Source organism: Electrophorus electricus, chromosome 6 (genome assembly GCF_041902795.1).
Source record: "Electrophorus electricus isolate QZ-2024a chromosome 6, ASM4190279v1, whole genome shotgun sequence".
Lineage (NCBI taxonomy): Eukaryota > Metazoa > Chordata > Actinopteri > Gymnotiformes > Gymnotidae > Electrophorus > Electrophorus electricus.
Genome location: NC_137502.1, coordinates 14,418,205 through 14,433,982, shown reverse-complemented (window position 1 = coordinate 14,433,982; position 15,778 = coordinate 14,418,205). Strand labels below are relative to the sequence as shown.

The following is a 15,778-nucleotide window of genomic DNA, read 5'->3' as shown; positions in this document are numbered from 1 at the left end:
AAATGTTGATAATCCTGACTGACTTGCTTTTTATATATATATATATATATATATATATATATATATATATATATATATATATATATATATATATATATATATATATATATATATATAAATCTATATATATATATATATATATAAATCTATATATATATATATATATATAAATCTATATATATATATATATATATATATATATATATATATATATATATATATATATATATATATATATAAATATAAATAAAATATGAGAGAGAGAGAGGGTTTTTTTTTTGTTTTGTTTTTTTTGTTTTTTTTGTTTAAAAATGTTTCAGGCTCTCTTTGTTCAGTCTTGGATCCTTTGTTTCCCAGTGAAAATAAATTGTCATAACACCTCTCACTATCTGTTACTGCTATGAACTAATGTGAACTAGCATGTTTGAGTTCCAAGTTAGTATTCCATTAAACATGACTTGTGTTAACTCTCAGCATTCATTGCAACAACAACATGCACAAAAAAAACAACTCTTCAGCAGAAGAGTTTATTTTTTAAAACAAGGTCATGGCCTTCAGGCAGTGCTGTAAGATGGAAAATACTGTAGATCCATGAATTTTCAATAAATAAAAAAATCTACAGCCTAAGTTCAGAATGTAGTAAGACAGACATTCAAGTCGGAAAACAAAACAAAACAAAAAAAATCAAAATATTCACCTGTAGGTGCACAGTGTTCATCTTTATCATTCTACATCAGTCAATCAGTGTATATTTAGTACCCTTCTTCCCTGCTCTGAGTGAATTGTTCATTGCATAAGGCACAGTGATGGTTTATGGGATTATCAAGTCCTCCAAGAGGCACCATTGGACAACATGGCCTCTAATCTGTTAGCAAGCTGGAACATATACATTCATAATCACACAAGCAGCCCCAAAAGGTACAGTGGACATCGCATATCTCACAATGAATTTCACAGTACAACACACATAGCATCAGTGTGAACATTAAATGCTATAGGCAGGTCCAAACTTTTTTTTTTTTTTCTTTTCACTCACTGATAAATAGAGGCTTGGCAGTAAGAACCTTTCTCAATGATTTCATGATGAAGTCAGAAACTATCCATGTAAATGCATGTAGGAAGGTTTTGTCTTTCTCACAGACAGCAGGAGTAGTGGTGAGATCAGTGCTATAGTAGTCTGCCCTTGGATGTTCCTGTAGAAATGTGGAGTCCATCAATATGTGCTAGTGCCTTGAGAATTCATGCTGGTGATCATAAATCCGGTGCTTATCATAACATTCTCCTGACATCCAATAAAGCTCTGAAGACAGGATGGCCAAAATCACAATAGATGATTGTGGTTTGACGCACTCAGGATATTTTTACATTAATGCATGTAAAGAGTCACCTGGTGAAGTTTGGACATGATGGTTCCATATAAAATGTAAGGAAATGTGTGTTTGATGTGTAATTCCAGTGTGCTTAAATAGAAAAAATGTGCTTCCCTCATCCCAGTTGCAGTCATTATCTGTGTCAAGTTTGTTTAGGCGCCTTGTACAGCAGGATTCAGTCTGGCTCTCTGCGTTTGTCTTTGTTCAGTTGTAGCTCCTCCATTTTCTCTTGAAGGAAAGAACTGGGTGCAGAGGAACCCCTCATTCTTGCTGGCAGGGTGGCACTCTAGGACAATGAAGAAAGGAAGGTGGTTTTAGTAAGAATTCACTTCTCCTGGCAGTTCTACTTTTTTAGGTATAAATGTGTTGATTAACAGGCCTGCAGCTTTGTCTTAATATGAATCTACATTAATTACTAAATTATTGTTATGTAATGCTGGTGGATCATGGCTCTTTCCTTTCACTCAGTGTATCCCATCTGTAGAATGTCAAAGAACTACAGCTGTGAGTAAAGGAAGAATCCATGTTATCAAAGCTGGGTCTTCTCTATCCATACCTTTTCCAGAGGTGAATGTGGTTTGTATGGGTGATGCTCTTTCCGATTCACCGTCTCAGGTGTCCACACACCTGGCTCTGTCTGAGTGGACCGGTCTGACAGTATAGCCCCCTCCGCATCGCTGTCTGGGGTGCTGCGACCCTTCAGGGGCTCTGACCCGTTTCCATGAGGAAACACAAATGTGTCTTCCTCTGAACCTTATCGAGTGGGATGAAAGAAACGAGGGGAAATAATAGGTGCTCATGGACTACACTAGCACGTTACGAATGGGCTTTATAACTGCATGGATGGGATATTTATTCAGGTACCTGTTTAGCTGTTTTTTTCTTATATGTAGCTTACATATAACAATGATGGTTTTCTCCCTTTTTGAACTACTAATAAGTTCATGACGTCAGACTTCTTTTTAAAAGTAATTCAGCATTTTTTTAAATTTTATTTCTACGCATGTGCTTGTAGTTGGGCATGTCATTTTGCTGACATGGAAACTAAAGGCTGCAATTTTGCCAGCAAGTATCACCTTCACAGCTATCTTCATTGAGGTGACCTGGACACTTTAAACTGCATCCACCCTGTCTGACTGGAAGAGGAGACTCACTCCAGCTGTTACCCTTTGCCCTGAGGCCAGAGCCTGGGCCTGGGGTGCAGGGACAGGAGCCTCCCGAGACTTGGAACCTCTTCATACATTCCATTGTCACCAGGTCTTTACAGTGCTTATGACAATTCACCCCACAGTCTGAGAGAGAGAGAGAGATTGAAATTGAGATTGAGAGAGAGAGAGAGATTGAGAAAGAGAGAGAGATTGAAATTGAGATTGAGAGAGAGAGAGATTGAAATTGAGATTGAGAGAGATTGAGATTGAGAGAGATTGAGAGAGAGATTGAAATTGAGAGAGAGAGCGATTGAGATTGAGTGTGAGTGTATGATTGTGTCCTTGTGTAGAAATTTGTAAGTATATTGTCTCACCTTTACAGTGGTAGCCTTGCTTTATGACTCCCCACAGCTGGGAAGCGAAACAAGGACACAAACAAGTATACAGTCACTCAAATATCACATATTTTATTCTTGATGGGTACTACTAAGCAATTGCAGAAGTGGTAGTGAAAATGTTACTATTACTAAAATGCATTTATGTAAAACCTATGTAGTACTTTATAGTGTCAACAGCAGCTCAGATTGCTGTATAAAAGTAATCACTAAAAAAAAAACATTAAAAAATTCAAAGTGAAGTTATAAGTACTCACAAAACCTCCACATGTGTCACAGAATGTGGGTCTTTTGTATGTGGTTTCATGGAAGTTGTGCAGATTGTGGAGATTGAAACCAAGCTTAGCACATACGGACATCCCTCGCATGAAATAGGACGTGATCTCCTCCCTACTAATCTCTCCTTCTCTGGAAGACAGAAGAATTAAAATGTAACAAACTGTGCACTAAAATGTATTTATTAAGAACCAATATTCTTAACAACCTCATGTTTGTCCTCCTCATCATCATCTTCATTTTGCTTTTTACCTGTCGCTGTCATGAGTGCAGAACGAAAAGGGAAAGTTTGCAGCTATCTTTTCAAAGTCCTCCAGAGAGATGTAGCCATCCATGTTCAGATCATAGTTCTTCATTATAGACTGCAGGGGGTAATAGAGTATATGTAAATGCACAAATAGGTTTCCACAGGCAGTTTCATGTTGGGTCGGAAGGGCTTCTAGAGTATATGAAGGAAGTGAAACAACAGATAGGAACTGGCTGCCATGGGGTCGATGGGGGGATGCTTTTTACTTACATCCACCATCTGTTTGACATGTTTGGAGATGGTAGCGGGATCAAGGCGGGGAGCCACACCTGATCCCCATTCTGCAATCACAGGGGGCTTCATTGGAGCTACAGGCTAGGTAGCGGGGGGATGGGGGTGGGTAGTGAGAGAGAGTTAAGTTTAGAACTTGGAATGATGGAATGAGTTTCATTTTGACCCCAGCAGCAACTTCTTTGTAACATCAAAATCAGATGACTTGTGAAAGTTGGTGGGGGAAAGCACACACAGACAAACAAAATGTGCTATTCGTTTACATAAAAAAGCCGCATAGGTTAGTCATCATAAGATGGTATAAGAAACTTTGTACGTAATAACGCCCATCATCAAAGTGAAGCAGATAACGATCTGTCATCTGTAAGTGTTCTGGCTTTTTTGTGGTTTTGTTTGAAGTATGCATGCACTCAGAAGAATGCTCAGCTCCCTGTATGCATAGAGCATAGAGGGATACTCCCCTTCAATAAACAGGCCACACACAAGGTCAAACCGTTTACAGTAAAACAGAATGTATACACACAAAATAACATATTCATAACACAACCAGAACAATTGTCATTGGGAGTACCCTCTGAGTCTCTTTGTAGCCAAAAAGAATATGCATTAATCCCTTGAGCTCAGGTCATGGACACTTGGCTGTACACTTAAGTCAAAAGAAAGAGAGATGGACACTTCTAACACCACTGCTGCTGATCTCTCCTGAGCACCAACGACAGACGTTATCAGTGCACTGTTTATAAACATGTAGTTGTACCTGTATTTTGGGGTTCTTGGGCTCCTTGGCATAAGAGAGCTCATAGATTTGATCCTCAGTGTAGTACAGGTCCAGGGAGAGCTGCAGGAAAGACAAAAAAAAAAACACTCAAGTTAGCAAGACTTTAGGCCCTCAAGCCTGGCTGGGTAAGAAGTACACGTATTTACAAGTATGTTGAAATATTCTTTTTATTTTAATTGCATTCTCTGATTCTTTAATTCTCAACTGTGGTCCTGGGAATCCCCATGCCCTGCACATTTCTCTGTTCTGCCTGTTCTAATATACCAGCTCATGAATGTTTCGCTGATGGGCTTAATGATTAGCTGGCATGCTGGCACAGGGAAACGAGTGCATTCAGTGCACACGGCCCCCAGGGTTTGGATGGAGTACAACACCCCTGCTGCAACTTAAGTAGGATTAATGGAGGCTTGTGTCACTCTGTTTTGTCTTACATTATAGAGTAGTGGATGCACCCCTGCTCAGAGAGTGCCGTACCAAGCTGCGAAAGGGCCACGACGGTGCAGAAATAAAGCTCACGTGTTGTTGGGGCAACGAAACGAGCAGGTGTGTGAGCAAGGCCACGCCCGTGTTTTCTGTCGTTATTCCATGGACGGCGACATCAAACGGACGGGTGTGTTCATAACAACACCAGTGTTCACCGACTGATTCAAAACAAACGCTTCCAAGAAACAACGTTCCGAGCGAAACAAGCCTTGCAAATCCATTCCGACTCACGCCAGCCTCTGGTTTGCCCACTCCAGTGCCAGCTCTCATGGGCCCCCCCCCCACTCCCCTCCACCCTCACCGTGAGCAGGTGCAGCAGGTCCTTGTTGGCCTCGAATGGTGGCTTGCTCTTGTGGACGGCCAGCAGGTCGCTGATGTTGCTGTACAGATGCTGCAGCTTGCCCAGGTTGATCTTGTCGTCCTCCAGGTAGTCAGGCAGGGCCTCGTTGAGCGAAACCAGGTCCTTGAGGTGGACGCCCAGGATAGGCACCTTGAAGCCACTGCACTCACTGTACACGCGGCGGTAGTTAGTGTAGTTGCTGTAGGAGGAGAGTAGCTCTGTCAGCTCACTCAACGTCTGCAAATGGACGGAAAAAGGCAAAGGGTCTTCACTCATGTCAAAGACGCCAACGATCACAACAATAACAGCAATAGCTGTATTTCGCAGATATTTCAATTCTATTAAAAACCATAAGAAAAAATTTATAACAAAAGACTATAAACAAATAAACATGAACAGGTGGTTGCTCTGGCAAGTTGAGGCCTGGAGAAAGGAGGCATGGTCCACGTGGATGAAGCAGCCAGGGAGATTCAGCACTGGTGGATAATCTGTGGGTAATCGGGTGAGATTGTACTAACCTTTGTGACGTCTGAGGAGAGCAGGCTGGCTGTGTCTTTGAGTCTGGAGATGGAACTGTGACACAGACCCCCAATCACTGCCATGAGGGTGTTAAAATTCTGCAAAGATCTCAGTTTCTGTTCACACACACAAAGACAAACAGGTGCAAAATCACACATGCAGGAAGAGATGAAGGGGGAGAGTATGAGAAAATGATTAGATTAATTTTTTCCCTCAAAATTCTTCACACAATACCCCATAATGACAAAGTGAAAAAAGTTTGTTTGGAATTTTTTTCAAATTTATTAAAAATAAAAAAAACAAAAAAATCACATGTACATAAATATTCACAGCCTTTGCCATGATACTCAAATTTGAGCTCAGGTGCATCCTGTTTCCACTGATCATCCTTCAGTTGTTTCGACAACTTGATTGGAGTCCACCTTTGGTAAATCCAGTTGATTGGACATGATTTGGAAAGGTACACACCTGTCTATATAAGGTCCCATAGTTGACAGTACATGTCAGAGCCCAAACTCCAAGGAATTGTCTGTAGACCTCCGAGACAAAATTGTATCAAGGCACAGATCAGGGGAAGGGTACAGAAAAACCTCTGCAGCATTGAAGGTCCCAATGAGCACAGTGGCCTCCATCATCTGTAAATAGAAGAAGTTTGGAACCAACAGGACTCTTCCTAGAGCTGGCCGCCTGGCCAAGCTGAGTGATCGGGTCTTAGAAGGGCCTTAGTCAGGGAGGTGACCAAGAACCCAAGGGTCACTCTGACAGAGGTTCAGCATTGCTCTGTGGAGAGAGGAAAACCTTCCAGAAGGACAACCATTTCTGCAGCACTCCACCAATCAGGCCTGTATGGTAGAGTGGCCAGACAGAAGCCACTCCTTAATAACAGGCACAAGACAGCCCACTTGGAGTTTGCCAAAAGGCACCTGAATTGCACTCAGGCCATGAGAAACAAAATTCTCTGGTTTGATGAAATAAAGATTGAACTCTTTGGCCTAAATGCTAAGTGTCATGTCTGGAGGAAACCAGGCATCACTCATCACCTGGCCAATACCATCCCTACAGTGAAGCATGGTGGTGGCAGCATCATGCTGTGGGGTTGTTTTTCCACAGCAGGAACTGGGAGACTAGTCAGGGTCGAGGGAAAGAGAAATGCAGCAATGTACAGAGACATCCATGAAGAAAGCCTGCTCCAGAGCACTCTGGACCTCAGACTGGGGCAAAGGTTCTTCTTCCAACAGGACATCGACTCTAAGCACACAGCTAAGATAACAAAGGAGTGGCTTCGGAACAACTCTGTGAATGTTCTTGAGTGGCCCAGCCAGAGCCCAGACTTGAACCCGATTAAACATTTCTGGAGAGATCTGAAAATGGCTGTGTCCTGATGCTCCCCATCTAACCTGATGGAGCGTGAGAGGTTCTGCAAAGAAGAATGGGAGAAACTGCCCTAAAATACAGACTTGAGGCTGTAATTGGTGCCCAAGGTGCTTCAACAAAGTATTTAGCAAAGGCTGTGAATAGTTATGTACATGTGATTTTTCTGGGTTTTTTATTTTTAATACATTTGAAACAATTCCAAACAACGTTTTCCACTTTGACATTATGGGGTATTGTGTGTAAAATTTTGAGGGGAAAAAAGAATTTTTATCCATTTTGGAATGAGGCTATAACATTACAAAATGTGGAAAAAGTGAAGCACTGTGAATACTTTCCAGATGCACTGTATGTCAGCTATTCTTCTCCTTTGGGCTGCCCTAGATTCTGATTCCTCTAACTGTTCATAACATTTTAAGGAAGGTTATGTAAGAGCTCTCCCACATCCTTTCCTAACAAGGCTCTCTATGATTAGAGCTACTAAACCCTCACATCATGAGACACATTAGCCCATTTCCTACATGTTTACTCAAGTTTGCAAGCTTGTGCTGGGGTGGTAAAGCACAGACAGTGCTCAAGGGCAGAATATGACATCACTTCCTGTGATTTAGTACACCACTGCCATAGTCAACAACATCTTAAGGTATGCATTAATTTAATGGGTGTTGGCTGCTGAATCATAAGTACTTGTTTCAACACTATCAGAAAATACACAACCCAAAATGATATAATGGATTATTTTATATCTCACCCTGAAATCATGTGATATAACACAGTGATAGCTTTGAGACCCAGTTACAGTACACTTAAGAATGGCTTCAGTGTGCTGATGACACATGGGTGTAACATCATTTTTTGCGTCAATCTTCTGGTGAAAACGCATTAGACTGTTTCAACATTGTGTCCTCTACATTATTGTAACACTGGTATTTCAAAGATTGTGTGTATGTGTGTGTGTGTTTGTGTGGTATACCTGTGCTACATGGATGAATTTTGTGAAGACCTCTGCTCTCTGCTGTGGAGTGTGTCTATTAAGGATCATAAGCTGGACCCACTGGGAGACGCCGTTACACAGTAGCACAGAGCGCTCCAGTGCAGGGTTGTTCCTCACAGATCCGTGCACCACGTAACTGTGGTAGTCCAGGAACTAGCAAAGTAAAGAGCGCACACTTAGTAAGCATGAACTCGGCTAAATGCCCACTGAGTGAAACATTGTCTGAAAGAAGCCAGTCATACCGCAACAAATGAGTTTGCAGTCAATGTTCATGCCTTTAGATTAAAAGGGGAGTAAGTAATGAAAAAGCTACATCCTACCAGGGCAATGTGGCAACGTGTTTATTTTGTGGTGTGTAGCAGTCTGTGTCTGGAGGAAATTCGGGAGCCATGACCAGGTGTGGTGAATGCTTGAGGTCTGCTGACTCACCGAAACACTGCAGAAGTTCTTGAACTCCAGGTAGCTGAGGTGTTCTGCCATCTCGTCGGCCTCCATATGGTCAAAGAGCAGCGACACCTTCCTCTTCTTCACCTGGGGTGAGGGAGCTTGGGAGATGCTCACTGGGAGATTGCTGGTTTCAAGACAAAGGAAAAGGACATGCAAAAATATTAAAGTATCTTAACTTCATCGTGGATCACCCTGAGACTGGAGCGAGTTGATTTGAACAGAGTTAAGATGTTCTTAAAGAAATGGTCGAAAGCTGTGTGTGATTATTATGGACCAAGGCAATTTTGTTTGAACATTTTCACACTTTAAGTGAACGAGTTATAAAATTAACACACCTTAACCAAAGAATGTACCACACCTTTAGTGAGTAAAACAAAAAAAAAAAACAAAGTTGAAAGTGGGTCATATTTCTGTGGGGAGAGACACTCCCTGTCATGATCTGACATTTAAAGTGAGACCTAGGGGGTGTTGTAGTCTTCCTGAACGTTCTAGACCTAAACATCTACCACTGCTCTAAGATTGACCTAATCATATATTAACACAATGTAAAGGTGTGCAGCTATAGCCCTGTGCTCACTCACAGGTAGGGAATGTCGATAAGCTGGCGGTGCTCATCCTTCTCCACTTGCACCAGGGCCCACAGGTCTCCCATCACCTCCTCTAACAAAGGGTCAGTCTCAAACACAAGAGGGAACTGAGTTATCCAATGTCTGGGAAAGGAGAAGGGAAAGAGTTTAATCCCACATAGCATGTCATTTTATTACTCATACCTTTTACACAGCTTTATGAATATCTCAGAGCACTTTACACACCAACCTGATAAAGTGGCAGATCTGTGGCCGCTTCTGGTGCCTCTTCTCCACAGGACAGTCCTTGTAGGTAATCCCCCATTAAGGAAGAGTTATAGAATAACTGAAACACACGCACACACCTCCACACACCCATACATCCCTCCTCCCCCACTTGCATGAAAAAACCAGTCTACCCACAGTGTGGTACATATCCTCAGCCAAAACAGGGCAGCTCTTATTTCACTGTTGTGGGAATTAGGTACCAAGTGATGTCTGGTTGCATCTGATCTGATCTGCATCCGAACTTTTGGATCTTCTGAGATCTCTTTATCCACTAATATGCATGAATGAAAATAAGCAGAATGATAATATTTGACACAGAGGCAGTGGAATGGGGCAAATGCACTCTCTGCAAAATTGCAACCAGCACAGGACAAATAAGTGAGTGGAGGATATAGAGAAAGCAGTTTTTTGGCGAATGTGTGGGATGGAACAACCCAGTTGTGCATCATCAATATCATGTTAACCAGCTGCGTCCCTCTGACCAGCTTCCCATCAGAGTCTGTGCAATACAGACAGCACACAGGGAGAAATACATTAGCATAATTTTATAAGTGGGAAGATGAAGGGGAGGTGGGGGGAACATAAACAGGCATTATGCCATTAGCAATAGAGAACAAAGACATTTGCAGGATCTAAAAAAACTGCAGAAGAACAACAACAAAAAAGATTTCTCTCCCAGGGCCTCTGCACATTTCTCTCTTTTTCATGCACTACATTATTTCTCCTCATCCATCACTTCTATAAACTTACATAATCCAGCTGGCACAAGAGAATACCCAAAAGCCTGGGCAGCAGGCCCACGGAGGGGCAGATTCTGGCCCAGAAGGCCAAGCTATGCAGTACTCTGGTCCATGCGCAATTCTTTTTTACTCCAACACACCCAGTGTTACTCACACAGAGCTGACGTGTTAGTGTGAATTGTGTGAGTGAGACAGCTATGGCCAGCACTATAGTGAGCTAGGAGCTGCAACACCGTGCTGGTATTGAGAAGGAAAGGAAGAATGGACCTCTACCATATATAGAATGCATGGCAGATATATATACCTCGAGTATCATGGGATAGAGAAATAGGTTATACATGGACGGTGCAATTTAAAAACACAAGGACCATCCAGTCTAAATGCACATGCATTGTGACAATAAGGTTGAATGCATTAAAGTAGGATCTAAAAATGGGTCCGAAGACATGCAAAGGTGGAGGTTGAGAGATGCAGTTTGGCAGAAAGTGAATGTGACTGTGTTTGAGAGAGACAGATAGGAAGATGGATGAGCACACCGAAGTAGTGCAGGCAGCGATGGACGAGCTCATCTAGACTGGCGGCGCGGGTGACCAGGGGAGCTGTGGGGCTCTGCAGTGCCCGGCTGATCTCCTGTGGGCTTGGGCAGGTCATCCTCCTCTGCACTACCCGCCGGTTCTTCATCACACTGCCCCCTTCCTGACGGGACTTCCTGCTTCAGGAACAAGAGAGCGAGAGAGAGAGCGAGAGAGAGAGAGAGAGAGAGAGAGGGTGAAAAAGAAAAAGTAGAAAGAGTGAAGAAAATGCAAAAGTGAGAGTGGTGAGGGGTGTTATTTTGTTGCTGCATTGAAGTCTTATTTACAGAGAACACAGGGTTCACTATATTAGCAGAACACGATTGCTGTGAAAGACTAAAAGATTTAAAAAAAAAAATAAAGATGAAAAAACAGCTCTGCTGGATATTCAGGTATGTTCCCATTAAAACCCTCATCACCGGCACCTCACAAAGAGGTGACCATGGAAACCAATGTTACATACTAGTGACACTTCACCGAATGAAAAAAGAATGAAAGCAAAAGAATGAAACAAAGGAAAGTAATAGATGAATCAGCATTTTTTTTCTTTTTTGTTGTTGTTTGTCATTGGTGCATAACTAATGCTGTAGAGGTCAGCGGTCAGCGGGTGTGGTCAGTTTGAGGCTGGCCTTTGCTGTGGTGTGATGGACCTGCACCACACTCTTTTAACCAGGAGGGGCGCTGGTTCCTGCAGTGGGGGAGCCAGTGCGGCAGGATGAAACTGTGCTGACCTGCACAAGTTAAAACACACAAGCCTGCTTGCAGCGTTCAGCTATCTGATGGCTGTGGGTTCACCTCCTGGGTCTGCACTCGGCAAGGGTGTGCACGTATGAGTGTGTGTGTGTGTGTGTGTGTGAGAAAGTGAGAAAAGGGAAGACCTATCAGTAAGCATGTTCCAGTAAAGGTACCGGTAGGGAATGTGCATTTGTGTTTATGTACTATGCAGTGTCCTGTGTTTGTTCTGAACATATCAGCAGGGCTGTTTTGGTCATAGCACTCCACTGTTTGTTGTTCTCTTTCATGTCCCATTACCTGCCTGTCGGCACAGCAGACCGACAATTCTATGGTTGTTATGCTGTCAATGTCATTTGCCAATGTTGTCAATGTCACCGGCAGATATGCATGTCTCTCTTGCTCACTCTCCTAGTAGTAAACTGACCACTTCAACTGTAAAACCCATGTGAAATCTTGGCTGTTTGCTATGGCATATATAACATCAGGGTCTTTTTGCAAGTGGTAGCAAGTATGAGTGTGGTCAGGCTGCCTGGCTGAAGTGATGACACAAATGACATGAACAGGAAGCTTGCATGTGTTTGCAAAGAAGTGGTGACAAGTTCTTAGAATGACCAACCTCCCCCCCACACACACACGCACACCCCCCACCCCGCCCCACACTGGCCATTAGCTGTTGCTCATTTTCAATTCTCCTTCAGTCACTAGACACTGCTTAGACCAAAAGACTCTCACATCCCAAAACCTCTTTCAGCAACACACACACTCTTTAACACTATCTTTACTAGTCTTCAATCAAATGAAAATGGGAATAAGCTAAAAACCATGCAAATACATTCTTGCATGTTTATGTCCCTTATTTGCATTGGCATGTTTCATTGCATAAAAGAACAAAGGTACAGGTAATAAATCTACATTGTGTTTAAGTGCACACGCACACACACACACAGAGTGTTGTAAATGTAAATATATTCATATTTGTAAACATGTTTAGGCAAATGAAAATGTCATAGAATCCGATAATTCTTTCCCGGTAAGCCCAGTGATGGTTTCACTTCATCTTGCTTCTGTTTACTTGGTGTACCATTTGACATTACTAAGGTATTTTTAAATATTTTTTAGATGCAACTGGTTGTATGCGCATGCACGTGCATGTGCGCGCGCATGCCTGCTTCAGGCTTACATGTTATCTACTCGCTCACACTCTCTCTTCCTCTCCTTCAGCTCCCTTGTTCTATTCAGGTCATTCAGAAAACAACTTCTCCTTTTTCTTTGGAAACCCCCCCCCCCCCCACTCCCCATCCTTTCCCTGCCACAGTGACCCGTGTTTTAGTCCTAGTTCCTGGCTCCGGCTCCGGCTCCAGCAACCCTCTGCTCTCTCTCTCTCTCTCTCTCTCTCTCTCTCTCTCTCTCTCTCTCTCTATCTCTCTTTCTGTCTGTCTGTCTATTTCCATGCACACACACAGAGTCAGGGAACATGCAAATTCCTCTCTTTCTCTCATTAACTGATTAATTGATGGCAGAAAGGTTTGGAGGCCTTGTTTGTGGGGCCCTGGAGTTCTTGCCTCTCATAACCAGTATGCCATTTATATGCAACTTCGGAATCTGGTTACAGCACTCTGGTTACAGGACTCTGATGCAAAACAAAAAGCCTTAGTAAAAATAAAAATACTGTAGTTATGTCCCCCAATAATGTTGTAAAAAGCTGAAATAATTGTTTTTACACAAGAGAAGACCCATAACTTTGACAAATATAACAAATAATAAATTGATTTCTTAGGGAGAAAAAAGAAAGAAAGAAAGAGAGAAAGAAGGAAAGAACAAGGACTCTCAAAGTAGGCAGGTAATTTATTCCCAGTCTCAGTCCCATCACTGTGTTGATTAGGAAGAAGCCGCTTCATGGAAACACACTGCACTTAAACCAAAGTCAACAACATGAGTAATCTATCTCATGGCAAGTGACAGTACAAGTGACAGCCCATACTAATAATTTCTCTCAGCTGCTCTCAGGCCGATGTTGATATTATCATCCTTCTGGTTGTCATTTCCCAGCAATCAGATAAGGACCTTGGTGTTAACATAAAAAAAATACAAACAAAAAACCCCCCAGAAGACCCACATACTTCTATCATAACAGACTGAGGTGCTGCTTCTCTATCAGCGACCTCTCTGGCCTCTCTCTGCATGCGATTTCTAAGACATTTCGGTCACTGAGCGTTTGAGTCACTCACTGTGAGGTGCCCTTGCCGACGCTGCTCCGTCCGCAAGACGAGGCTGCCCGCCGTGCGATGTAGCATGACGCTCTCTGCCTCGCTTTGTGGAGGTCCTCGCGAAATGACATGTTCCCCTAAGGCAAAATCGAGCCCTGGGGCACGCTGTGCTCTCCACGGCAGGTGAATGAAGCAAGATTTTAAGGTCAAAAGTGTCTCTTCAGCCTGGCAAGAAATCCCCTCACTGAGATCAAAGATAACAGTGCCGATGATTCAAAGCAAAACCTGCAGACGTATGAAAACCCAAAACAAACCGACATCTTTTGGGCCCCTGAATGGCCTCCAGTTCTCATCTGGACAAGTAGTAAGCAATCTGTGAAACAGAGGTGCTGCGTCTGCTGCAGGGAATTGAAAACTAAACTGCAAGTTCTAAAGAACACGAAGGGAAGCCACAGCCTTGTCATGTAACCACAATTATCATGCTTCTTTGCATTGCACTGCAAAAGGCTGCTTTTCACAGCCCTAACGGACCTTGTGAGCATGCACCACATATAATGCTCTGCTCATGCATTCACACATAACCCAGTTTGAAACCCTGTTAGCTAGCAGAAGAGCAAAAGAGAAGCTAATTGTGCAGAGGGGGGAGGGTGGAAGCCCCACGCGTCACGGCGGCAGTACCTCTTGGCCTCTTTCCGGATCATGCCGTAAGAAAGGTCTCCTCCTTTCTGGCCTCCTCCGTTGGCCCTCTGGATGCGTAGGGGCATCTGCACGTGTGGGAGTCCCCGAGCCCTAGCGTCCCATGGGGCTGTGCGCGTGGTCGCTCCTCTGACGCCCACGCCCCTGGAGCTGAGCACCTGCCCCACAAGTGAGGCAACGAAGGAGAGCAGCCTCTCGCCAGCTGAAAGGATTCACTCTGTTCACTGCTTACCACCAGCAACGCCCAGAGTGAAAGACCTGTTGATCAGCAACTGCAGATCTCTCGCACTCACTCACTCTCTTTCTCTCTCTCTCTCTCTCTCTCTCTCTCTCTCTCTCTCTCTCTTTCTGCCACACCTCCACCTCCACCTGATTAAGTATCCAGCTCAACGAAAACAAACTAACCACAAGAAAAGGGAGAAAGAAACCTCCCTGTCAACAGAGACAAGTTAAAAGTGATTAAAAAAATTAAAAAGTAAATGTTGGTTGTAGCGAAAAAGGGCTCTTTAGCATGAGCAGCAAACCAAAACCAGTCAATACAAACAAGTCCCTATTTGAAACAGAGGCACTGGCTCAGAGAGATAGGGGAACTGTCATCTGTGTGTGTTTGTGTGTGTGCTCGTGTGCATGCATGTGTGCGAATGTGTGTGTGAAAGAGGGAGGGCATGACTGTGAGAGCAACAAAAGGGAGCAGGCGAGAGAGGGCTCTTGTGCAACACCGCGTGAGAGTGAGCAATACAAATTAAGCGTCATTGAAAAATGACAATAAGACGTGGATAGGAGAGTGTAGAGGGGAGAGGAAGGGGACAGTGCTGAAAGAGAGGCACTCACATGTCCGCTTCCTGGGAATGGGTTAGATTAAGCAAATGTGTGCTGGGTTTTTTCCCTGCCCTGAGGACAGAGGTAGATGAGCAGAGCCATGCGGCCCGTTTCCAAGCGGCACTGCCTCGGCACCTTGAGCAGCTCATGGCTTGCCGGCACACGCTCCCCCCGCGCCTCCTCATACATGCGCTGTCTTGCAGGGCTTCCCCTCTCTTGCACTCCACCTTGTCTCTTTTTTGGACCCCTTTTCCACCCCCATCTCCCCTAGTCCCTTCCTTATCCCCCCTGCTAACAGTGAGCCAGTGTGCCGGGGTCTTGTGCAGCTGTATGGCTGGCTGAAAGGCTTCCTTGTTCCAAAGGCGAGGACACAGGAGCTGATAGGAGGGCCTGGTGTGGCTGTGCACGTGAATGCTGTGGGAACCTGTGGCCCTGGCTCAGCTTGTGTGTGTGTGTGTGTCTGTGTGTGTGTGTGTGTGTATGTGTGTGTGTGTAT

The 15,778-nt window shown here is 43.7% G+C and overlaps 1 protein-coding gene across 7 annotated transcripts; it reads right to left on the bottom strand.

Annotated features, from left to right (window-relative positions):
- Positions 1-513: 513 nt before the first annotated feature.
- Positions 514-15,050, bottom strand: rasgrp4 (RAS guanyl releasing protein 4). 7 transcript variants are annotated; one of them, XM_035524943.2, is made up of 17 exons: positions 14,446-15,050; positions 10,790-10,962; positions 9,907-10,012; positions 9,476-9,538; positions 9,241-9,369; positions 8,642-8,783; positions 8,192-8,365; positions 5,847-5,963; positions 5,290-5,565; positions 4,485-4,565; positions 3,707-3,811; positions 3,442-3,551; positions 3,171-3,321; positions 2,893-2,929; positions 2,447-2,662; positions 1,927-2,123; positions 514-1,656 (listed from the first exon to the last, which is right to left on the bottom strand). In XM_035524943.2, exons 1-17 carry the CDS (start codon positions 14,529-14,531, stop codon positions 1,546-1,548), a joined length of 2,274 nt encoding a protein of 757 aa, XP_035380836.1. In that variant the 5' UTR covers positions 14,532-15,050; the 3' UTR covers positions 514-1,545. The 7 variants fall into 7 exon arrangements, 6 of the variants coding, with proteins under 6 accessions (XP_035380836.1, XP_035380835.1, XP_035380833.1 ...); XM_035524942.2 differs by having other exon boundaries at positions 10,790-10,965; positions 14,446-15,049; XM_035524940.2 differs by lacking the exon at positions 14,446-15,050 and adding an exon at positions 13,789-14,402 and having other exon boundaries at positions 10,790-10,965.
- Between the last annotated feature and the right edge of the window lie 728 nt (positions 15,051-15,778).